Raw genomic sequence first — 24,244 nt, forward strand, 5'->3', positions numbered from 1 at the left:
TAGTTCAATTCCCCCCCCCCAATATTGTCTGCCCCCACAAGGTCTGAGGGGCAGTTGACTGGCCCCCTGCTGAAAAAGTTTGCTGACCCCTGTCTTAAACTATGATCTGCATAGATAAATATAGCTTTAACCCCCTCCCAGTCTTTGTGCATAAGGCTTTGTTTATTTTACACTCCCCCCTTTTTTATATATATTAGCTGCTGAGAAGGGCCTCTTAGCTAATCTGGCAAGATAGACTTTTAAAATTACAATACTGCCCCCCTCTGGCTTTGATCTCACTAGTGTATGACTTTAAACTGAGTGGATCTATGATTGTTCTTCCCAGACAGTCTAATATTCTGGTCATCTTGGCAAACCTATCAAATTCTGATATGGGCTTGTGACAAACTGGTCTGTAAGATGCCAGAAACATTTTGAAGCAAAGTAAATATTTCTTTCTCACTTTTTAGGTTGTAAATGGTGGTGGCCAGGGTGATAACAAAATGAAGAACTTACCTGTGCCTGTTTACCTAAGGCCACTCGATGAAAAGGATACATCCATGAAGGTACATCTGTCTTTCTTTTTCTCCAGTTCCCTCTTTTCAAATAAAGAATGCCCCAGTAGTGATTTTTAGATGAGGCCTAATTCTGCACGAGCAAGTTATAGCCTTGTTAGGTTCTGAGCAATGCCTAGTTTAATTTAAATTGCAGGTGCTTAATAAATACTTTTGAGAAACTCTGGTTTTTAAATATTGTCATATTGTTATTTCCCTAAAAGCATAATGTATGATAGGGTGCAACGAATGTTTGCTGTCTTTTTATGTCTTATAAAAAGAAATGATAACCAGGTTTTCCCAGTAGGTTTTGATAAAGTTCACTTGTTTTGTAGCTTTGGTGTGCTGTAGGAGTTAATTTATCAGGAGGGAAGACAAGAGATGGCGGTTCAGTGGTTGGTGCCAGTGTGTTTTACAATGATGTGACGACTCTAGATGCAGAGAGCAACAAACAGAGGAGCGCATCACAAAGCAGCTTGGATAGATTAGATCAAGAACTCAAGGTAAGGTCAGAGGTATAATCAAAATGTGAAACTGTTTGCAAATCTATTAACACTTCAAGAAAATAGAAAACTTCAATATTGTGTTCATAATTCAATAATTATGGCATGATTGGTTCAAAAACCTTTCGGTGCCTGCTCATGAACAAGAACCAGTATTTGCTTGCTAGTTCACTAGTCTTCATTAGACCCCAGATTTCCATGGAAAAACATTCATTTGCTTTTACAACAGGTTTTGTATTGTATCCGTCCATCTAGGTCTAGGTTCCATTAGATGCTTCTTGGTTCCAAAGCTTTTATAGTGGCTAGGTGGAGCATTTGGAGAAGACGAAAAAATCTAGTTCCACAAGACCAGCATGTTTATGGCGTGACAGAAAACTTGCCTGTTCGGTTTAGTTCATGAAAGTGTATTTTGCATAGCTATGAAAATAATGTGGGGGAGTTTGTGTGTAAAACTACCTGCAACACTCCTGGTATTTAGTAATTCTGGTTGTTTATTCGTCTGCATTTGTAGAAAATACACCTAGCAATTCACAATGTGATTCTCTGCCACCCCCCCACCAAATAAAAATAAGGTTGAATTAGTAAACTCTAAAATGACACTGTGACCCAGTTGGCAAAGCCCAGTGATGGCTTCAGATGATCAGGCAAACATGAGGGTTTCCTAGCAGAGAATACTGTGGCTGCAGTGCTCCTCCTGCCATCCTGCTGGTGCCTTTCTTCCCAGGGCTAAACCAGGGATTGTTTTGATCATTGCAAAGCTAGTTGTCTCACTTCAGACAAACTATAAACTGTAACTGAGGCTTGTTCTTGGTTGTGGGCAGTTTGTTTGATGGAAAGCAGTGTCAGCCTGGGTTTGTACATAACCTTGGCAGGATCATGGCATCGCTCTGGGTAGCGCAGTAGAACCAGGGGAAGAGTTCAGTAGTCTTAATCTTCTTTCTGGGAATCCCACACCTTTGCTCATTCACACTAATACACGGTTTAGGTTAGTGTTATATGCAAACTAGGCCTGCATATTGTGTAACATTTACATTGGTTGGTCTTGGTTTCTGCCTACACAGGACCAGCAGAAAGAGCTGAGAAACCAGGAAGAATTGTCAAGCCTTGTGTGGATCTGTACTAGCACCCACTCTGCTACAAAAGTCATCATTGTAGATGCCAACCAGCCAGGAAACATCCTCGACAGTTTCATTGTTTGTAATTCTCATGTGCTTTGTATAGCTAGTGTACCAGGTAAAAGACTCATGTGAGGGGGGCAATTACTTGAGTTAACATGGGTTTGCTTCTGTCTGTTTTGGAACTGTTGTTAAAATTCAGCTGGGCAGTAAGCCTTTTTCAGGTAGTCATAATGTGTGTAAATTGGCCAGTAAACTCCAAGTCAATTCAGCTTTTGCTATGGATTGTTACTGAACAACCTGATTCGTTCAAAACCTGGCTAAGCCATGATTTGTTTAACTTCCAACTTTTTTTGTACATCCATACCCACTTTTTTTGTACATCAGACAAAACAAGCTGCAATGACTTCGCTATGATCTGTAAGGTTAAGCCTGGTTTCTTTAACCAACTATGGTTAAAACAAACAAATGTGCATTACCTGCAAGCACAACCAAGGTGTAATTTGCTATGTAAAGTGTGAAAACCCTCAATTTAATGTCTGAGGGTAGAATATAACATAGTGCTAAGTCCTGTGTTCTGTCAGGACAAGAATTTCTGCTTGTGCAATGGAGCATTCTCCCCTATTCCCCTAAACCAGTTTTAGGCTTCACCCAACTCTCAGGAGCAGATTTGGGGAGGGTGTGAGGGAGGAGGGTGGACGTCTGGTTATGTAAGTGGAAATCCTTATAGAATAATAATAATAATAATAATAATAATAATAATAATAATAATAATAATAATAATTTTATTTGTACCCCGCCCTCCCCAGCCGGAGCTGGGCTCCAAGCAGCTAACATCATATAAATAATAGAATATGCATAAAAATAATCCTGCCCTGTATTTTTAAAAGAAGCTAATAATTGCTGCTATAGGATAGACAAATATATACTTCATTTACATTATTTATTTTGGAGTTTTTGGTGGTGCTGTTACATTGTGTTCTATACAGTCTTTTATCTCTACCTGAGCCTGAAGCCCTAACTCCATTAAAGCAGTGCTGTAAATTCTTCCTAAGAACCTAATATGAAAAGTTAAGTTAGTCATGGATATGTCATCTCTGCACCAACAATTAAAACCTTTGCTGTCAGAAATGCTACTTTGTTTTGGCTGTTTAAAACAAGTAGAATCCTAGTAACTAGACAAGTTCAACAAGTATGTTTTAGGAACTCTCCCTTTTATTTCTGAACACTAAGAATTAATTGCTTTGTTTGTACCTTTACATCATAGCAACCATACATATAACAATTCCCTCTTCTTAATGCCTGTTTTCACATCTACTTCTGACTTGTTCTTCAATTTCACTGAAATCTGGTGGGTAAGCTATGTGAAGGCATGCATTAGCTTCGCTAGATTTTGTGTTATGATAACAGCAAATTGCAAGTATTTTATGAAGATCACCAACCCGCAAAGGGCACCGAAAAGTTAACTATCCAAGGTACTGAATGAAACCTTACATTTTTGTTTCAGGAGCCCGCGAAACTGACTATCCTACAGGAGAAGAAGGGTCACAAGAACTGGACTCTGGTCTGGTGGACAAATCATCCTTGTCTGGCAGTATGAATAGCAACAGCTCAGCAGAAACAGACAGTCTTTTAGGAGGAATCACAGTAGTTGGTTGTACGGCAGAGGGCATTACAGGGCCTTCTGCTGCCCACAGTGCCAATGGTGCCTCCCCCGAGACAAATAAACAGCCAGGTATGAAAACATTCACAATTTTTATTCAAAATGTAGTTTGTTGCAGCATGAAAAAAATGAGTTATCGCATTTTAAAATGGAAGCAAAAACTTTCAGATCTCCTTGCAGGGAGGAAAGATGGTTTACTGGAGGGAAAGTGACCAAGCATGAAGCCCTTTCACATAATGCTTTTATCATATAGTTTAGTGTTGCATCCAAACATGGTCTGAAGGAGAAGCCTTGCACTTCTCCTAAGTGATAATCACAGGGTTAATTTTCTCTCTCTCCGAATATCCTTTATTAGGCATAGCAAACCACACACTATCAAACAGACACCATATTCAAATTGTGCAAAATACGAGCTCAGCATAACAATGTTTGTCCCAGTCAGATCTTTAACTCCAGAGAAAATCAATTTGCAAAAATAATACAATATAACACTACCACATCACCGATCAATTAAGAACCACTAAATCTCTTTATAATGGCCCAGTCTTTCTACATGGACAGCACTCAAGAATTCAGCCACTATTAAAGTAATTTGATCATTCCTGTCCGAGAGCAGGTCCAGAGGGTTAATTATAATTGAACCTCTTCACACCTCTATCCATCCAGGGGATGTAAAAGTATATCTTTAGGAGCAGACAACATGCTTGTAGTCCATTTGAGCTTATTAATTCAACATGCTGATTTGTTACAGAAGAAGTGTGTTCTTTGTAGCAGGGATGGAGCATACATAATACAGTGGTGCCTCGCAAGACGAAATTAATTCGTTCCGCGAGTCTCTTCGTCTTGCGGTTTTTTCGTCTTGCGAAGCACGGCTGTTAACGGCTTAGCGGATTAGCGCTATTAGCGGCTTAGCGGCTATTAGTGGCTTAGCGGCTTAGAAAAAGGGGGGAGGAAGGGAAAAAACTCACAAGAACTCGTCTTGCGAAGCAAGCCCATAGGGAAATTCGTCTTGCGAAGCACCTCAAAAAACGGAAAACTCTTTCGTCTAGCAAGTTTTTCGTCTTGCGAGGCATTCGTCTTGCGGGGCACCACTGTACAATGATGCTGCTTAGCAGACAGACTTGACACAGACTAATTCTGCCACTTGGCCATTCTACATACATCACCTTATCTTCTCAGTTTAGATACGTCTCTTCTGTATAAAAAACAAAAAGGAACGTAGAAAGAACCAAAGGAGTGGCTCATTAGGGCACACATTTTCATGCATGCTTTCTTGTGTTAAGGAACTGAGTGACCTATAACTGAAAAATGTACCTTAGACGTTTCAGCTGAGAATGATGCAGTGGACGAGAACATTCAGACGGCAGAGGAAGCGACCGAGGCGACAGAAGTCAATGCTGGCTCAGGAGAAGAAGCTGCAGATATTGCACAAACTGGAGTCTACACAGAACATGTCTTCACAGATCCTTTGGGAGTTCAGGATACCGTAGAGGGTTCTCCAGCATTTCAACCTAGGTATGCCCCCCTTGGCATGAACAGAAAAGGAGAAGTAAAGGCAGAAAGAGATTATACTGCATTTCTAATGACAAATGTATTAACATCTTGTGGTACTGAGCTCCTAAATTTAAGTTGGAATTACTAGAATGTGCAGACTAAGTAGAAGAGTATTGAAACAAGCCTAGTGTACTTTGAACAACCTTTTCATATTTTAACCATTTGACTTTCCCCTTCCTCTCAGCAACGAGTCAGATTTGTATAAGGATGTTGCTGTATTGCCAAATGAGCAGGATCTCGTAAGAGAAGAAGCACAGAAAATGAGCAGCCTTTTGCCAACAATGTGGCTTGGAGCCCAGAATGGATGGTAAACCAGGAACCTTAATTCCAAACTATTTCACTAATGGAAATGTGTCTAGTGATCAGTTCACTTTTTTTCCTTTTCTGAGGCTGGTAAATAATTTCTCTCCTTTTTTAAAAAAATGAAACCTCAACCTTGAAATTTGCTCTGAATTACAGATTCAGGTGAGATTTTTAAACAATTAACACCGATGATTGACTAAGCCCCAATTAATCTTGTCACCCAGTCATCTGCATATTCAGTCAGTGATGTGAGACCCAGCCAAATAACTTAAACCTGGCACTTGAAAGTGGGAGGTTAGATAAGAGGTTCTGCTGTTACAGTATTGCACCTTTGTTTTAATAAGTAAAGTTTTATAGCCCGCCCTTAAGCAAGAGTACTGTTGGGTCAGCTAACAATAATAAAAAAACCACAATACAGTCATACCTCATGTTACGTTTGCTTCAGGTTGAACGTTTTCAGGTTGCATCCTGTGGCGGCCCGGAAATACCGGAATGGGTTACTTCCGGGTTTTGCCGCATGCGCAGACGCGCAAAATGACGTAACACACATGCACAGAAGCGGCGAATTGCGACACACGCAGATGCGGGTTGCATTCTGCTCATGTTGAGAACGGGCCTCTGGAACGGATCCCGTTCGCAACCACTGTAGTTATACATAGGATTTTAAAAGCAGAGCAGCAGCTAAAACCAATTTCTGCTAAAAGAAGACAGGGGGAGCTTAAAAAAACAGTCTTCCACTCTATTTTTTACATTTCTGTCCCACCATTCCCCCCAAAGGAGTCCAGTGAACCTGCTTGAGGAGAGCATTCAGTAAATTAGAGCACCACTGTCAAAAAGGCGATTTTCTTGGGTTGCCACCTGCATAACTTTTGACAGGAAGCACTCAGAGAAGGCCCCCTGACAACAGTCTTAAAGCATGGTGGATATTTACTGTTGCCTGTCACATCCCTGCCTCCCTCCAAAAGCCCAGGATAGAAGCTTTGCCACAAGCCTAATTGCAACAGGGATAGGGTGGTTTTGGAGGTTAGCTCTCCCCTAGCTAGCTGTGATACACACCCCTGCCGCCACCCCCTGTTGAAAATGTCCCTGCCACAAGTAGACTTGAAATAAACCTTCTTCTTGGCACTTTGTCCCATTCCCTGCTGCAGTTAGACTCAGAAATTGATTCCAATTAAAGGCTTTGTTCAAGTCTAATGGTAGTGTGAGAGGGAATGAATGTGAGAGGGAGGGAGGGTGGGAGAGGGAGATCTTTCAGGAAGACCGCACCACTTCCATCCTGTTAGGCATGAAAAAAGCTAAAGCATTTTTGTCCAGCCCTAATTACTGATGGCTGGGGCTAATGCGCAATGTGGTGCCCACAACAATTTATCAAGTTCCCAAATGTGCCTGCTATGTCAAAAGGGTTTGTGCCCTCAGTAAAGGTCTTTAAAGGTAAGCACTAGCATTTTGAATTAAATGATCCATTAGCTACTGACAGCAAGTTTAGATTCCTGAAAAGGGCATCAGCAAAGCTGAACAGAATTAAGCTACTGAAATAACCTAATTCAGGCTGGGCAAAGCAATATTGCTTAAGCCAACTTGTGATTTATTTATTTTTAAGCTAACAGCTATAAACAATACTGCCATTTTTAAATGCTAACATGGATTTTGGAATATTGGATTTTTAATTAATCTGACTTTATCGTTACAGCTTATATGTTCATTCTTCAGTGGCTCAGTGGAGAAAATGTGTTCATGCAATTAAACTTAAAGATTCTATACTCAGTATAGTGTAAGTTGCTATAAAATTATTTTTTTTTTCCATAATGACATTCACATTTCTGTAGTTTAAAATGGAGTTAGCCGAGCAGAAAATAATTACACTAAAAATAGCTTCTGTGAAATGCTGGTTCAGAAAAGTTTTGGGTTTTTTTGGAGGGGGGTTTGAAGAAGAGAATGGCACATTGGGAATTGTCAGCAAGAAAATAGAAAGTGATGTATTTGTTGGCAATCATAAAGCTGTCATTGAGGATCCTACTAGGAATGTTTGTAGCTGGGATGTCATACCAACTGAAAGCTGGGAGGGAAAAGTGTGCAAGCAAATTTCCCCACAGTCTTTAAGTAATATCACTGGTTTAGCAGGACAGTCTGTGAGCAGAGATAGATTCACAAAAATCTATCTTCCCACATCACAAGCACGAAATGTTGCTGTGGGAGCCCCCCCCCCCCAAAAAAAAAAAAATACTGGTACCTGTTCCAGGGTATGTCCTGTGTGATGCTACATTTCATGAGCATGTGGTTTGGTGTTTGTTTGTTTGTTGATCTCCTTCAGTGGTTTGTACCATAGTGTAAGCTTGGGGAGGAAGGCGCTTTTGTAGTAGCCATGCATATTGTCTTACAAAATAGGAAACTCAATAAATCTTCTGCTGCTCTGAAATAGTTGACTGAGGTTCTTTGGGGCTTGGTTAAGAGATAAAACAATTGCTTAAAAGACCATGAATAAATTTGATACAGTATTATTACCATTTCTTCGTATGCTAATTATGATAACAATTTCAGTTGAGTCTCATTTATATGTGAAGTTTAGACAGATGGCATGCACTGGTCACCTGTTAGGGGTCGGAGAGGGTACCAACATAGGATGTGTTTGCTTTTGTGTTTTTGTATGTAGTGTTGACAGGGTTTAATGAGCACAACAATCTATTACTATGGTCAGAGTTTCCTCATAATATACATTTTGCCTTTCTTTCTTTTCTAGACACGTAAAAGGAATAGTATTAGTTGCACTAGCAGATGGAACTTTAGCAATATTTCACAGAGGAGTAGGTAAGCCTTCTATTTATATACCCTAGAACTGTCACATATTTATATGTCTGGTCTACTTCTAGAATGTGGACACATTGCAGACCTTTACAGATCATCTGCTCAGTGGGAAATCTTGTAATTCTTGGGATAACATTGACCAAAAAATGAAGTCCTCCATTATTATTACTATTATTATTACTACTACTACTACTATTACTACTACTACTATTACCACTACCATCATCATCACCATCAATTTATTTATTTATACCCCACCCTTTTCTCTGATGGGACTCCATGTAGCTTTATTCCATCTCCAAGTAGTATAAAGAGTCATCAAGAATGTTCACTTCCCTCTCTTCCCATTCATCTCTATTCTCCTTAAAATATGCGGTTTCATTGCGGGCTTCATACTTGCAGTCCTTTGGGTAGCCTGGTGCTGTTTTCGCTGCTGTCCTGTACATGAGCAATGGATGGGTAGAGGCTCATTTGCCTGTGTGTAGCATCCTTTTAGGAACTGATGCGCCATAGAGCACCTTGAGGATACCTAAATGTGAAGGTATCTCTATTGCTTGTTTGTGTTCAAATATATCTGAACTATTGCCTTACGTACAAGTCAGTGTGTCATGGTTTCTAAACATTCACTGTTCTGTGGGTGGTATTGCTGTTTTGGGTTTATTTTGCCTATCAGAGCACTTGAATGCCTATAAAGAATACACGACATAACTTAAATGAGTATTCCTTGAATGTAAGGCATGTGTGTCTGGGCATTTTTTCTTTGTCACCCTTCCTGCGTTTGGTGCTACCCAGATGTTTTTGCACTACAACTTCTATCTGCCACAGCCAGCATGGCTAGCGGTCAGAATTGATGGAAGTTGTGACCTGAAACTTCTTAAGGGCAGGTTGACAGAGGCTTCTTTATGCCATTATGGATTTTATCTGTTCCCTATAAAGTTATAGATTTGAATAATGGAAAATAAGTGAATAGAAATGTAGTAGTATACATATTTTAGTCATGTACACAGATTAACATTTGCAGACAAGGTTTGCTCATTCCCTTAATAATTTCTTCTTCTTCTTCTTCTTCTTCTTCAAGATGGGCAATGGGACTTGACAAACTATCACCTTCTAGATTTGGGCCGACCCCACCATTCAATCCGGTGTATGACTGTGGTACACGATAAAGTCTGGTGCGGCTACAGAAACAAAATTTATGTGGTTCAGCCGAAAGCCATGAAAATAGAGGCAAGTTAAAGCAACCATTTAAAATTGGTGAATAATGAGGGAGAACTCATTTAGAAGGAAGGAGGTTAAGTAGGAAATGAGATTATATGGCATAAAGAGAACATCTATGAAGGCCAAGCAAGCAGGATCATAAGTTATACATGACCATGAATATGTGAAAAATCACTGTCAGAAGATAGCCATTAGTAAATATTGCTAATTCAGTAGATTTACCTTTGATCCATTGAAGGACGGCTGGAGGAGATCACAGGGGGCTCACAGGATCAATTTTTTTTAAAAAAGCAGATTTTAGAGCACTGATTCATACTAAATAAAAGAGCCTTTGCTGATCCTCTCTTAACAGTGTTACTGAGAGAGGGGGAAAAGATGAGATCTTATTTTATCTTAGTAATGTGTAAACTGGAGGCATTGGAGAAGTATTTTATTATGCGTCCCTTAATTAAACTATAATTCATTTCAGAAATCATTTGATGCACACCCAAGGAAGGAGAGCCAAGTGAGACAGCTGGCCTGGGTGGGAGATGGAGTGTGGGTATCAATCCGTTTAGATTCCACACTCCGCCTTTATCATGCTCACACTTACCAGCATCTGCAAGATGTCGACATCGAACCCTATGTAAGCAAAATGCTAGGTAAGTCATTGGCCTGAATCGGACAAGTCACCTTCTTGTACAAATGAAAAGACATGGATGAATTATGTTGCTGGCTGAACACCCTACAAATTACTGCATAGTGATGCATAATTACTGCATAGTGATGGCATGTAGTTCTATTTGCACTACAAATAGTAGTAAGGTCTTGTGTAGTAGTAAGGTCTAAGGAATAGTAGTAGTAAGTAGTAGTAAGTAAAGTAAGAATAGTAGTAAGGTCTAAGGAAAACGTGAGGCCTTCAAGGGCATAACGGAGGCACTAAGAAGACCATTGACTACAGTGTCAACAGAGTGTAAAGTCCTTTATTTTGTGCTTCGAAATGAGGAAACAGTCTCCTTGGGAAAAGAAGAATAGGAAATGTTAGGCGCCATTTTTCATGGGGCAAAACAAGTTGAACTTTACTATACTTTGAACTTTGGGAGTTTCCTCTTCATATCTTTATTTCAATCTTTAAAAGCTCCAGCTAGCTCAGTATTGTTGACACTGGCTGCGGCTCTCCAGTTTTTCAGTGAAGTTCTTTTCCCATCACCACTTGAAGATTTGGGGATTGAACCTGAGATATTCTGCATGCAGAGTATTGTGTCTGCCATTGAACTACATGGGGACGTCCATGGAGCTAAGGAACTGTTTGGAGATTTAAAGAACCCCAGTCATTCAAAGAACAAAGAGTTTCCATAACTTCTCTTTTTGTTTGTTTATAAAACATGGAGTAAAGTTAGGTTTAAAATGAGACATTTCCTGCAGATATGTATCTTTTGGTTTCTAATGAGTGCTGCTGTGTTTGTTTCAGGTACTGGAAAACTGGGATTTTCATTTGTGAGAATCACAGCTCTCATGGTGTCCTGCAATCGGTTGTGGGTTGGGACAGGCAACGGCGTCATTATCTCCATTCCATTAACAGAAAGTAAGTGCAATAAGAAAAGTAGATTAAACAAGAGTGCCACTATTTCAGACCACATAAACTCTTGTGCTGGCCCGTGTTTGGTGTTCTCCAGCAACTCTGGTAAATCTTCTGATTTCAGTCTGGTCCGATTCTGTAGTTTTCACAGGGATTCTCAGGGACTGGCAGCTTCATATACTAAAACAACAGCAAACCTTCTCAGAGATTTGATGGTACTCCTCTGTATTCACAAATGCAAGCAGATGGAGGTGGGCACACTAGATGTAATGCTAAGTAAGTCATTGGAAAACACATCAGTTTTTTAATTTAATAGCAAATGAGGGGCTTATCTAACAACTTTGTGCCTCGTCATCTTCCCACTGCATCAGCCACTTCTCCCTCTTCAATAGACCCCACCCAAATGTAATCCTGCTGCTTTCGTCCTTCTGCCCTGTTTGCTCTGGAATTCCTGATAGATTCTGCAGGTGATGACTTTCTCTTCTCTGGCTGCCACAATCCCAGCCCCTAGCTAGAAAAACAGACATAGAGAGGGAACTGCTTCTGTAAATGCTAGGGACAACTAGATTCAATTTCTAACTATTTTCTGGATCTGCCTAAAATGAAAAGGAAAGTGTTATAAAATACTATTTTGTTTAATACCCAGCCCACTTCATTCCATAAATCCTTGCCCAAAAACTCTCTGCTTGGGGCTTCCATTTTTGAATACTTATTTAATCATGTTTAAATAACTACAGATTTTTCTCTCACTATGCTGAAAATGCACACTTTCCTAGTATAATATTGGTGTAATGCTGGGGTGGACTGTTGTGGGTTGTCATGGTATATTTTGCTAATGATGAATTCTTTCATATCAGTTGCTTTGAACACCACATGCATTGTTTTCCATGCTGTCCCATTACATTGATCATCCATTAAATGTCCGGTTTTGCGTTGCAATTATGTGCATTCAATCAAAAACAACTACTTTGAATTGTAACAGTTTTTTAAATGGTGAAAATGTTCCCGAAAATCAGCTACATTCACCTTAGGCAATTTTCTTATAAAATGCAGTTAACTTTTGTTAGAGGATAGAAAAGAGGAATTGGTGTTCTTTTTTATATATGCTTCTAGGACTAAATAGGCAAGAATATGTAGAGATTGCTGAGCTGGACAGATATCCTTACCACCACCAGTTGTTTTAGCAACAGGTGCTCCCAACTCCAGATAAGGTGTTCTAACGATTGTGACGATAATGTTTGTGACATTATCCTTAGCACCTAGACAGCATCAGTGGAGCTTCGGAGGAATAGGTAAGTAGGGGGGTGGTGGAGGGGGAAAAAAGTTGGGTGACAGCTACCCACCCCCTCACCTAAGACAATGTCCACTGCTTGTTGGCACACAAACTAAAATGTGAGAAACAGAGCTGGTGGATCTTTTTTTTCCCCTTTCCTGGAGGAGGAGATGACAGTCTTATTCCTATCAAATTTGATGGTGTCCGTTCTTGAAGAAAAGAGAGAAAGGGGAAACACAGTTTGCCAATATGTCAGAATATTAAAGGTGCTCCTACTTCCTTTGGCCACTGAAGCTGAAAGAAAGATGTTCATTTATCTTCTTCTGATTGTACCTTCTTGTAGTTAGGAGCTTACTATATAAAGCTCTTATCAAAAACCAGAACGCAAGTGGTGGGTTCTCATTAATCCTTCTCCTCTGCTGTCACACCTATCCATTTTCCCCTTTCCTCCTTTCTTACTTTAGCTGTAATCCTCCACCAGGGACGTTTACTGGGGCTGAGGGGTAAGTGCTGATCCCAAACAAAAAAACAGTTCTGTTTTCTCAGGCTTCTCTAATAGCCACTCTTGAGGCTGTTTCCCATTTCTCTAAAATTTACTCCCCCCCCCCCCCGTTGTATGTTCCTAAACCGTTTTTCCACTTGAGGTTACCTGCATTGCAGTTTTTTATGTTTGCTAAATGACCACCAAACCCGCTGAGCAGTTTAGTGTCTTCATCTTTTGTTGCAGCTGAACTTTTCATGCCGGCTTCTTGTTTTTCTTCCAGCACCATTTGTAATATCATCACCTTATAAGTGTCATTAATCCACATCATATTTCTCTTGTTACAAATCACATTTCTTTCCCTCTTCTGATACTGTTACGAGTGGAGATAGTTTTGTGTGTCTAGCATACAAAATCACTTTGTGGAATTGAAACTAAGGACTTAAAATACGCCCCCATTCGTTGCCTCTCTCTCCTTCCCAACTCTTGGCTTTAAGAGATCTTAAGAATCATGGTTGCCAAGAAATATTTTCTTTAAAAGGAGAGTACTGTGGCAGTTTAAAGGCAGGCTAAATTTATTGGGGCAAAAGCCTTTGTGGACGTCCATTGAAACCAATGTCACAATAAATGTGTTTGTTTTTAAGGTGCCAAAGAACTTTGGAGTGTTGGTTACAGCAGACTAACAAGACTATCCTCTGGAATTCCCTTCTTGAGTGTCATTTACCTATGTTAGAAGTCTATATTTCATTGATAAGCCCAGTCCGTGGATCCCCTGTGGAAAAATCTGACATGCACACTTTTTGTGAATATAGGATTTGTTTTGCAAAAACGTACAATTTATGCTAGACTAGCAAACTACTCCCTTTCTTCCCTGAGGTATTTCAAATAACTAAGCATGCTGTCTTATTCCTTTCCAGCTCTGTCTTGAAACAGCATCTTCTTGCCCTTTTGTTTCATTTATCTAAGTTGGCTTTAGCTTCTAGACTGGTAACCGTGCGGTTTCGTGATGAAACCGAACTTTGCCATATTTGCAGCTGTCCCTTTCAAGTGGGAAACATTTCCTTTCTCTCTCCCTAGCTAACAAAGCAGCAGCAGGTTCTGGCAACCGTCCAGGCAGCGTAATACGTGTATATGGTGACGAAAACAGTGATAAAGTGACACCCGGGACCTTTATACCTTATTGCTCAATGGCGCACGCACAGCTTTGTTTCCATGGGCATCGTGATGCTGTTAAATTCTTCGTTGCAGTACCTGGTAAGTTTTGTGCAGGACTCCTCCGTTCAGTTTTCAGGGTTTTTTTAGAGTTAACGTGCTGGGTGTGACGGTCATGGATGATATTCCACATGGTGCTAGCAGATAAAACGTAGCTCTCCCTTCTGCTCCTCCCTCTTGCAGCTCCCCATGACACTCTTAATCTGCTCCAGAGGAACTTCCAAACGTCTGGAGCAGGTTTTGGCATGGGGGGGGGAGAAAGGAAGGGGAAGTCTCATTGCGGACAATGAAGTCTGTTGTGCAAACGGGCTGGTGAATGGATGGAAAGACCAAGGAGATGATTACCAGAGTCTAGACAAGAACTGACTAGAGCATTGTTGGCAGGCTTTTCAGTTCCATCATCTTATGCAGGAGGAAAATTATAGTTAGTTGCTTCAGCAAAAGAGCCGGACTGCTGAACCAATTGTACCAGCAAGGTGCAATTCAAAGGCCTCGTTGAATCCCAGCCATCAATACTACCCTCAAGTATTGTTAATATTCAGGGAAAGAGATACCAGCTTTGCTGCATCTCTCAATTTTCACAAGTATGCCATAGTTTTAATTTTAAGAGGGTTACCTATACAGTGCAAACGTTAAGCAATGTGTCACTACTCAGAAATATTTATTTATGAAAGGCACTTAATCACTAGCATATCTAAGCGGAGTGCATAAAAATAAACCATACAGAGAGTAAAACAATTAAAAGTCGTCATAAAACTGAATGCTACCTCAATTTTTGCTGTCCCAATGTTTACAATTTCTTTTCATGCTTCATGAGAGATGACAACAGTTTAGCAAAGATGTTTAAGATTATCTAGGCAAGAAGGTCAGACACACTTAGGAGTGAAGCAGGGAGTGACAGCCATTAAGTTTTTTTTTGTAATACAACAAGAAGGGTTTTTCTTTTTATTTGGGGGGGGAGGGAACTGTTTGCCAGCATCTGCTTAATCACTTCAGAAAACTTGTTTGTCAAACTACAGTACTCCATAAATCATAATGTTGTTGATGCTTCCCCCCAACATTAGGTCAGGTTATTTGTCCACAGACAGGAGGAGGCCCAGAGCCACCCAGTGATAAAGCTGCCGTATCTGCGCAGGAATCCAACAGCCAGGCTCCCTTAAAATCCATGTTGGTGATAAGTGGAGGAGAAGGGTACATTGACTTCAGGATGGGTAAGATCCTTTTATTAACTTAGAACACTTCAATAAAATGCTAGAAGATATGACCACTTCTTTCCACCCCGACTGAACTATAAGTAGATTTGAGGATGGTTTGATTTCAGAAGGTTTCCCAAAACTCCCTAAACAACATTTCTGTATTGTTGATGAACTTGTATCAGTGACAATTTAGACAGGCCAGATTATACATAGCAATGGATTGGAAATGGAAAATATTCTTGCGGCTTGATGGGCCATCAAATATCCTCAACAAGCGGCAGGTACTACTCACCTCATCTCTGGCTGTGTCTCAAATTGCAACCAGTTCACTCTGTCCCATAAAACTCTATGGAAGTCATTGATAACTAATCCCATCACTGTGCCTCCCCTGTTTTCCACTTAATCCCACTCTGGGTTCCTAGTTTTGATAGCAATGCGGCGATGAAGGTATGAACCTGATGCACCTTTCCATAGTTTTAAAAATCCCATTTTTTCAAGCCTGTGATTATCAGAACATTTGACCCCCCCCCCTTTCATAAATCAGATTGTACTGAATTATACAAATTATTCCAATTTTGTTCCTAGTAATTCTGGTATAGGGACGTGGGTGGCGCTGTAGGTTAAACCACAGAGCCTAGGACTTGCCGATCAGAAGGTCAGTGGTTCGAATCCCTATGACGGGGTGAGCTCCCATTGCTCGGTCCCTGCTCCTGCCAACCCAGCAGTTCGAAAGCACGTCAAAGTGCAAGTAGATCAATAGGTACCACTCTGGCAGGAAGGCAAACGGCGTTTCCGTGTGCTGCTCTGGTTCGCCAGAAGCGGCTTAGTCATGCTCACCACATGACCCAGAAGCTGTACGCCGGCTCCCTTGGCCAGTAAAGTGAGATGAAGGCCGCAACCCCAGAGTCGGTCAGGACTAGACCTAATGGTCAGGGGTGACTTTACCTTTACCTAATTCTGGTATGCTGCTTCTTCCAGAAGCCCTTGTTACAGATTAATGCCAGGAGACTACAAAAGAGTTTAGATTTTTCTCTGTCACTGTTTTATGCTGGTTTTCATATATGTGTCATTTGTTTATTGTTGGGAGCCACTTGGAGTTGCTTCTCAAATGTGTCTAGCAAGTTTAATAAATCAGTTTCGCTTCCAAGTGGGTTGCGCTCGGGCCACCAGGTCCCACCCCTGCCTCAGCATTGTGCGGGGTAGCATCCCGCGTCACGCTGAGGGTGTCCCGGCCATGCCATTTGCCAGGTGACCAATCAGGACACTGTGGGGGCGTGGCTGGGGCCAATTTAAACCTCGGCACAACTCTGGAATCATGTGTAAGGGTATTCTGTTAAAGGAATCCAGGGGTGTGGATCTTGTCCGAAGCCCAGGGAGGGGCTAGGGCCATGCCACAACCCAAGCAGGAACCCAGGGGGGCTCGAGTTGACCCACATCGGTGGGGCTCCCCCTACTGGTGGTTTACCCTTCCAGACTTCCTGCAAGGCAGGCAGGAGTCAGATATAGTCTGTTGATGCCAGTGCCTAAGCCAATACCACTCACATTCTGCAACCAATAAAGTTGTGGCCTAAATTTTGCCCATTAACACTAACCTAAATTCTGTGTCCTTGTGTCTTTATTTTCCTGGGGGTGGCTTGGGGGTCTTGAAGTGCAAATAATAATGAGAAGAGAAACCCGTCTGTGTTAGGGGCAGGCCACTGTTGTATTCTTTAAGAGCTCTCTGGTTCTTAAACTTTAGCAGTACCATTGCAGACATGGAGGGCAGCAGATGTGTGCTTTTATGTGCATACATACAACATAGTGTATTTTAGTAATATTTCTGTTTTCATTGAGTTCAGGCGACAGCTGTTTTTCCTTTGGACTCGCATTTCTAATGGGCTGCTGCAGCCTTTCTTTGTATCCCCTGGAATCGCCTGTTCACGTACAATGTTTTGCCTTCCTTCCCAGGTGATGAAGTTGGTGAATCAGAAATCCTTGGAGAGGCACTACAACTAGAGCCTTCTGTAGCCAAAGCTGAGAGGAGCCACCTGATAGTGTGGCAGGTTATGTGCGGCAGTGAATAAGCCCCTCCCTCGAAAAGCGGCTTGAGACTGCAAAAGCTTTTGCATGTCTTTTGTTTTCATTTTGTTTCTGTGGAACCTGTTTCACTACATTTGAGCATTTCTTTGCCATTTGACTTTATATCACATACCTCTCAAACCTTAACAATACAAGAAATCTGCTTGTGCTGTTTTACTGCATCAGTGTTACGTAGCAAGAACAAATTGGTTTCCCCAGACAAATGCTGTACAGTAATTAGGTCTCCCAAATGCCCCACTGCAATAGAATTCAATTTATTTTATGGTGTCACTTTTACGACAAATTTAGTTGAAGCATCTTGAATTCATCTGCACATTTGAGTAAAACAGCAAAGTTATTTCCGGTGTACTGTTTCAAAAATATCAGATGAATTATATCCAAGTGTCTGTGCGGATTAAAACAAGATGTAAGTTCTTTATTTTTTCACTTCCAAATCCTATCAAGCTTGTTTGCCCTGATGTATTGAATGTGCTTTGCTCATATCAAGATCCATGGGCTGATAACATAAAGTTTCTTGTTTACTTGCCAGTAGCACTAAAGATGAAAAGTACTGCCCTTAATAATGAAAATTGTGGTATTTTAAGGGGAGAATGCTTTCCTCGTTTCCCTATGTACCTGGGACATAATCAAGCTGTTCCCATCTTGATTAATCTCAAAGGACATTCTTGGAATTATTTGCAGCCTGATTATATGTTCCTTGGGCAGAGGATAGGTCACCTTTGCACGCCTATCATCTTGGATCCCAGCTGGTCAGGTCCATGATACGTGACGTAAACAGACTCAAACAGGGAACAAATTAGCTGAGAGCTTTTAACTACTCAAGTGAAAAATCACCCCTAAATTGGTTCCAGATGCATTGTTGTTCATAGTCCATTTAACTATGTATGTGAAATTGTATGCAGAGAGTTGCCGATCACTTGCAATGGTGTGGTCACTTACATTAATGGGACAGAATCACTGTAAATGGTCTGGGAGTCTACCCCCGAGTCCGAGGAAACAAAAATAACTCCATCCATCTCATTCTGTTTTACTACAAGCTTTGGAAAGCATGATCTCCTTTGCTACAGATTTCCCCAATTGAATGCTATCCTTTTAATTCATTAAAAGGTGTAGCAGCTTCCTAATATTTCATTTCTTGGAAAGTATGAATTAAAATATTTATGTTCATCTGATACCTGCCAAGAGACTGTGGCTATTCCCATTAGATGGGAGCAGATTTTAGTGACAGAATGGAAGAATTTCATAAGCGTTTCAAATAAAAAAAAGGAACAGTCTTGAAAAACTGCCTAAACATTTTTATGCAATAGGAGCAGTTTGTGATCTGTCAAGGAAACATGTATTTATATAATATATATATATATACACACACACACATTAATTTTTTTAAAATCATGTTAAGCTGAGATCTATTGTGTAAATATTTATTTAGGCAGCTTTTTAAAAAAAGAAATGAGCGTCTTACCTGAGAAAAAAAATTAGTAAAACAACATTCAGGTCTATTGGTTATAGATTTATATGTATAAATACTTTTTAAGCACCATATTTTGTACACAACAGATAAGTTCTGGTAAGTATGTATTTAGACCATGAAATGTGTGGTTAAAATTTATTGAATGACTAATATCTTTGGTAATAGAATTTTTTCCTCCAATATGCCAAAAGCGATAAGTGATCACAATTTACTCAACATTTTCAAATAGCTAAACTGTGTTTAGAAAATTTGAGAAAAAGAACCCTGATCTAAGAAACCTTATGGAAGATCCAGAAAAGCATGTAGCTTTTTCTCTTCTTTGTTTTCCAGAATGCTCTCACATGCATAAATACACCACACTCATTTGTGTTGCAAATCCAAGCACTTATCCAACACTGGAGAGAATACAATTCAATTTGGAGAGGATGTTCAGAGGGGGAAAAGGCCTTTTGCTGCATGTGCCTAACTTGGCGCAGAGAACTGTATCAAGACACACATTTTGGCTTTTATACTACCCACTCCTAGCTGTATGTACACCATGTAATATTGTGTGTCCAAATGAAAATGCTCAATAATTCTTCACAGTTTCACGAGCCCATCAACTTTAAATCCTGCACTCTTGTGGGCACCTCTAATTCTTTCATGGTATGATTTCTTGGAAAGTATTCTCCAGATCTTTTATGGGTGGCTGAATCGCTACATTCACATTCTTGGAAAAACATACTTATTTTCCATTTTAGTGTGGTGCTTTCCTTTAAAAAAAATTTTGGAAAAAAATTTAATGAGCTATTTCTCCGAAGTGCTTCACTGCTGTCAGACAATAGATGCACCTGGGTAGCATTTTTAATAGCTTGCCAGTCGCAGTGAGTAAACTGAGCCATTGTGTTCTCATTGAGTCAAGTGCTATTCACAGCAGAGGAGTCGACGGTCCAGCAGAGACTTCAGCACTATTTTTCAGTGCAAGTGAGAGATTGGCACATGTTCCCTTTCCCTTGTTCAATTTTAAATGTATCCCTTGTTGTAAAGAATAGCAGGTTTAGATGGTGGGCGTCACCACCATTCACAAAGATTTAAACACTCCCTGTTCCAGCGCACTTTTTAAACGATAGGTGGTAAAGCTCGCTAAATTTCATGCATCAAATGATTCCCTAAAAGAATAACCTGTTTTGAGAATGTCTTATGTATCACGTACTCATAGTTCTAAAATCAGGAGTTGGAATGAATCTCTTGATAGTTAACAGTTTGTTAATAGTTTGAGAGAGCATTTCAAGCACAAAAATATGCAGCACATGATTTGTCTGAATAGATGTGTCTTGCATGGTAAAAGGTAAAATGAAATTTATATATCCTGCCATACTGTTCATTTCTTTGTAAGGTCTCCCTGCGTTGGATCAGTTAGAACTGGCAGAGTGTAGACACTTTATCATAGGCTGCCTTAGTAACTATAAAATGTTTTTATAATCTTCTAATATGCTAACTGTTCTAATGAACATGGTGTCTTGAAGATAATGTGTAACTGAATATTTATTTCCATGTGAGTATTATGAAAGTTACCAAAGGACTGAAACTGACTTGGCACTCTTGCAGTTGACCCTGTGCATAAAGGATCTTATAAAGATCCTAAATTTGTAAAAATGACACAGAGTGGAAAAAAACACATTTCTTTGTGGATGCTAACTTTATTTTCCTAACAGGGTTATGCCATATTGTAACAACCTATGTTGCACCTCAAAACTTTGTTCTATCCACTAAATATTTTTCCTTCCCTCTAACAATTTCTTTGCTGCACATTTCTCAATCTTTTAAACATGTTTTAACACATTTTATGGTCTTTAATTTTTCTGAAAATGTTGTCTAGACACTTTATGCTGAATCTTAATTGCCTCTGTAACCTTGAGATGGATACTGCAGCATTAAAATTGCTGTCTGTTTAAAACTTGAGGCTTCTTTCTGTGAGCCAGAAAGCTCATATAGCAGTGAAGTTATTTCAGTATTTATTATTGAATCCTTGGGGGTTCAGAATGTAACTTTGTACATGAAATATATATAAATATGTATATGAAACGCATCCTTGCTTTAGTGTCTTTCTTACACCCCTGTGATGAGTGCAGGTTATAATAATTAAGGATTTATTCCATCTTGTCAGAAACAGCTTTTTGCAAGAGTAATGCAAAGATGACCACAGATTGATTTTTATGCTGTCATGTATTCAGCATGGATTTGTGTGGTTAAGGAAATGTAGGTGATTACACCTATGCAACCCCATACTTTACCTGACCAAATTGGCCATGGTAAAAGCCACTTAACAACAATAATGAAAAGACAAAACTCCAAATGTCATTTTGTAAGCACCCATTGATTCATATTGTTGAAGTATGTAATGTCTTCATGTCATTGGGTAGAAGAGATGCATGGAGAAAGGAGGACTCAAGGCACCCTTTGTAACAACAACAACAACAACAACAATTTATTATTTATACCCCACCCATCTGGCTGGGTTTCCACAGCCACTCTGGGCGGCTTCCAACAGAATATTAAAATACAATAGTCTATTAAACATTAAAAGCTTCCCTAAACAGTGCTTTCTAGCAGGTACCTTGCACCCCCATTAACTGTATGTAATGAGGATATCATGTGGCTAACCTAAAAGCCTTATATATCAATCTCTTATCTCATAGGATTCCTCTTAGATAACAGTTGTATCAGCCATTTTATTTTTGTTCTTACATTTACCATCTTTCCCTCAAGGATTTCTACCCACCTTATTCTCACAAGAATGCTATTCCATAGGCAAAGCTGAGAGAGTGTGATTTGCCCTGGTGAATTTTATAGCTGAGCAGAGATGTGAAACTGGTTCTTCATAGTCCAAGCCTAACAACTCTATCCCAGTTTACACACACTGGTTTACCATGAATACACCAATCTGGGCTCTCTTGCTCTTCCTCACTAGATGCACAAAAGAAACAGCAACCCCTGATTTAGTATTATGTCTGAACTAGAGATTGTGGATTTTGGGGGAGCAAACAAACCATAGCTTTCGATCAGACATAGTGCTAAGCCAGGGATTACTTTCTGCAACTAGTGGGAAGGAGCAAAGTGGTTAAGATCAGCAGGTATGTGGTAAAAATGTAGATGTGCAAACCAAGCTCAGTCTTATTATCACTTAGACTTGCAATTTAAAACCCTGGATTTACTTTCTTCATATTTTGAGAGAGATGCAACAAGAGGAATGTGTATGGGGTCCCATCATTCTGGTCTAGTGATCTGTGGATTATAACTAGTCACCTGACAGGTAAAAGGAGTATTGTACTTCAAAACCAGAGTTCACCATTCTTTTGAGTCCTAGGAAGTGCTCTGTGGTGTAACCATTACAAAATTAATCTGAAGACAATTATGGTGCTATTCTGCCATCGCTTCACTAGAAAAATCTGCATATACTACAGATCATACTCTATTCTCAGGTGATACCATAAATTTATGGCACCCCATGCTTTGCCCCAGTGATGTCCAAAAGTAGTGATTGGCCACTGGGTCGTAGATCAATCTTTTGAGTGTCAGTATTTGAGAATAGGATTCCCAGCAGAATACTTTGTGTTCGAATTACCAAAGGTTAAACTTTCCCCTCCCAAGGAAAATTTGTGTTTCTAGTACTGTAATATTTTTTTTAAAATGTTAACTTCCAAAGTTCAAAGAGGACAGTTAGTATAATTAGATTTTGTCAGTTCCCAGCAAAGTATTTCCATATCTGGCGGAAATTCCCTTAGTTTGTTACATGGGCACTTCTGTCAGAGAAATCCAGTTTGCAGTTTTAAAAACTCAGTTCCACCATTCATTATCTTTGTTTCCCCCCAACATCATTTCTCTTCATTAAATAGATGGCCTTCACATGCCAAAAATTAGCTGATGAATCATAGTCTAAGCATGAGTAGGATTTCCCACATGATTCCAGCTGGGATGGAAAAGTTGGGCGTTACTTTTTTCTGTCCATGTTGCCAAACTGCTCGACTTGGCAGTTAAGCCAGTTTGCACGATGGGCTGTTGGAGTCTCTGAAGTGAAAATATAAATCAGCTTATTAAGGTCAAGAGGAGAATGTGAGACTATGAATGAGGTCTGATTTGCCTCTTATACCAAAGTCTCTTTACAAAAGTAAAAGTTTCTGCTTCTGTGTTTGGCATCACCTGTTACACAAGAGCTTTGTTTTGATTTTTAACAAGCAGTTAAAATGTTGGACATTGAAATATATATTTTCTGGAAGGTTATAAGGAAAAGTAAGTCATTTCCTGCAAACCAGATGTTTCTGTTTCTTTGGGCTTGCAGTACCTTAGTGGCCCCCAAAAAGGGATGCAGAGGTGTGAAGACAGAGGGCCGAACTTAATGGGACATGCAGTCATACGCCTCTATTTTTAAACTAAAACAGCCTCTGGAAGCTGTGAGCTTGAACAGAGGAAGGGAACAGACAGAGAGATGGCTGCTTAATCCTGTCCCTCATTCTTTCCATTTAAGATCCCTCTCACTCTTCTCAACTGCTTTTCTGCCTGCAATATATATATATATATATATGGATTATTTTGGCCAGAAAAAAGTGGCTTAAGATAAAAGGGTTAAGGAGTCTCTTCTGTCCTTCCACCCCCATTTCTCTGTTCAAGCTCAGGCTTCCCCCATGCTGCTTTTGGTTTAAAAATAAAGTTGAAAGATAAACCCGATGTACCTCTGTCACTCCTTATCTTGGCTTGCCCTTGAACAAATCAGGAAGCAGTCGCAAGTTATTTGTGGTTTCAGCATGACTCCTCACCCATCTAAGTGGTGTTCTCCCTCCTATGGCAGACAGCCTGATAGGTTGTTGGCATTTCTCACATTGCAAAGCAGCCCCCCCCAGCCCCTTATGGCTGCTATTGTAATCTGAGACACGAGTTGGAGTGGGGGAAGGGACCTAAACAGCATTGTGTATCTTATTGGTAATATGCCTAGAAAACAGTCAACTATGGCTGCTGCAGCATCAGTTACCTCAGGCTGCAGATTAAGGAGTTTGGTACTATCCCATCTGCCTCAGACTACGGCCTAGCCTGTTTGTGAAGCATTATAGCATTTATTTACTGTATTTTTTAAAAAATAAATTTTCTAAATGAGTTAGGGACACCCCCCCCAAAAAAAAGAAAGTTGCAGATTTTAAATAAAAGACACGGGGGGGGGGGAGGATTGGGAACTAGAGAGCCTGAAGAGGGAGAGGGGGAAATACCCTAGTCTCAGTTTCCTCTAGGCCCACAGGTCTTGATTATTTAACA

At 40.1% G+C, this 24,244-nt stretch overlaps 1 protein-coding gene and 1 long non-coding RNA gene across 5 annotated transcripts in view; one reads left to right on the top strand and one right to left on the bottom strand.

Moving 5' to 3' along the window:
- SPAG9 (sperm associated antigen 9) overlaps positions 1-21,029 on the top strand; it is an 85,933-nt gene extending 64,904 nt beyond the window's left edge. For 2 of the 4 annotated variants that reach the window (XM_079967371.1, XM_079967373.1), the window contains 15 exons: positions 450-545; positions 869-1,036; positions 2,098-2,269; positions 3,659-3,886; positions 5,134-5,329; positions 5,553-5,675; positions 7,362-7,442; positions 8,409-8,476; positions 9,552-9,700; positions 10,161-10,332; positions 11,142-11,255; positions 12,987-13,025; positions 14,081-14,257; positions 15,280-15,426; positions 17,359-21,029. In XM_079967371.1, the coding sequence (XP_079823497.1) occupies positions 450-545; positions 869-1,036; positions 2,098-2,269; positions 3,659-3,886; positions 5,134-5,329; positions 5,553-5,675; positions 7,362-7,442; positions 8,409-8,476; positions 9,552-9,700; positions 10,161-10,332; positions 11,142-11,255; positions 12,987-13,025; positions 14,081-14,257; positions 15,280-15,426; positions 17,359-17,474 (2,046 nt within the window). In that variant the 3' untranslated portion in view covers positions 17,475-21,029. Of the gene's footprint in view, positions 1-449; positions 546-868; positions 1,037-2,097; positions 2,270-3,658; positions 3,887-5,133; positions 5,330-5,552; positions 5,676-7,361; positions 7,443-8,408; positions 8,477-9,551; positions 9,725-10,160; positions 10,333-11,141; positions 11,256-12,986; positions 13,026-14,080; positions 14,258-15,279; positions 15,427-17,358 lie in introns of those variants that run through there. The other 2 variants (XM_079967372.1, XM_079967370.1) reach the window with 2 other exon arrangements.
- On the bottom strand, positions 19,736-24,043 carry LOC307211168. Its single transcript, XR_013836332.1, has 2 exons — positions 23,671-24,043; positions 19,736-23,008 (listed from the first exon to the last, which is right to left on the bottom strand). It is a non-coding gene; the product is annotated as an uncharacterized lncRNA (long non-coding RNA).
- Positions 24,044-24,244: the final 201 nt, after the last annotated feature.

Source organism: Podarcis cretensis, assembly GCF_951804945.1.
Source record: "Podarcis cretensis genome assembly, chromosome: 2".
Lineage (NCBI taxonomy): Eukaryota > Metazoa > Chordata > Lepidosauria > Squamata > Lacertidae > Podarcis > Podarcis cretensis.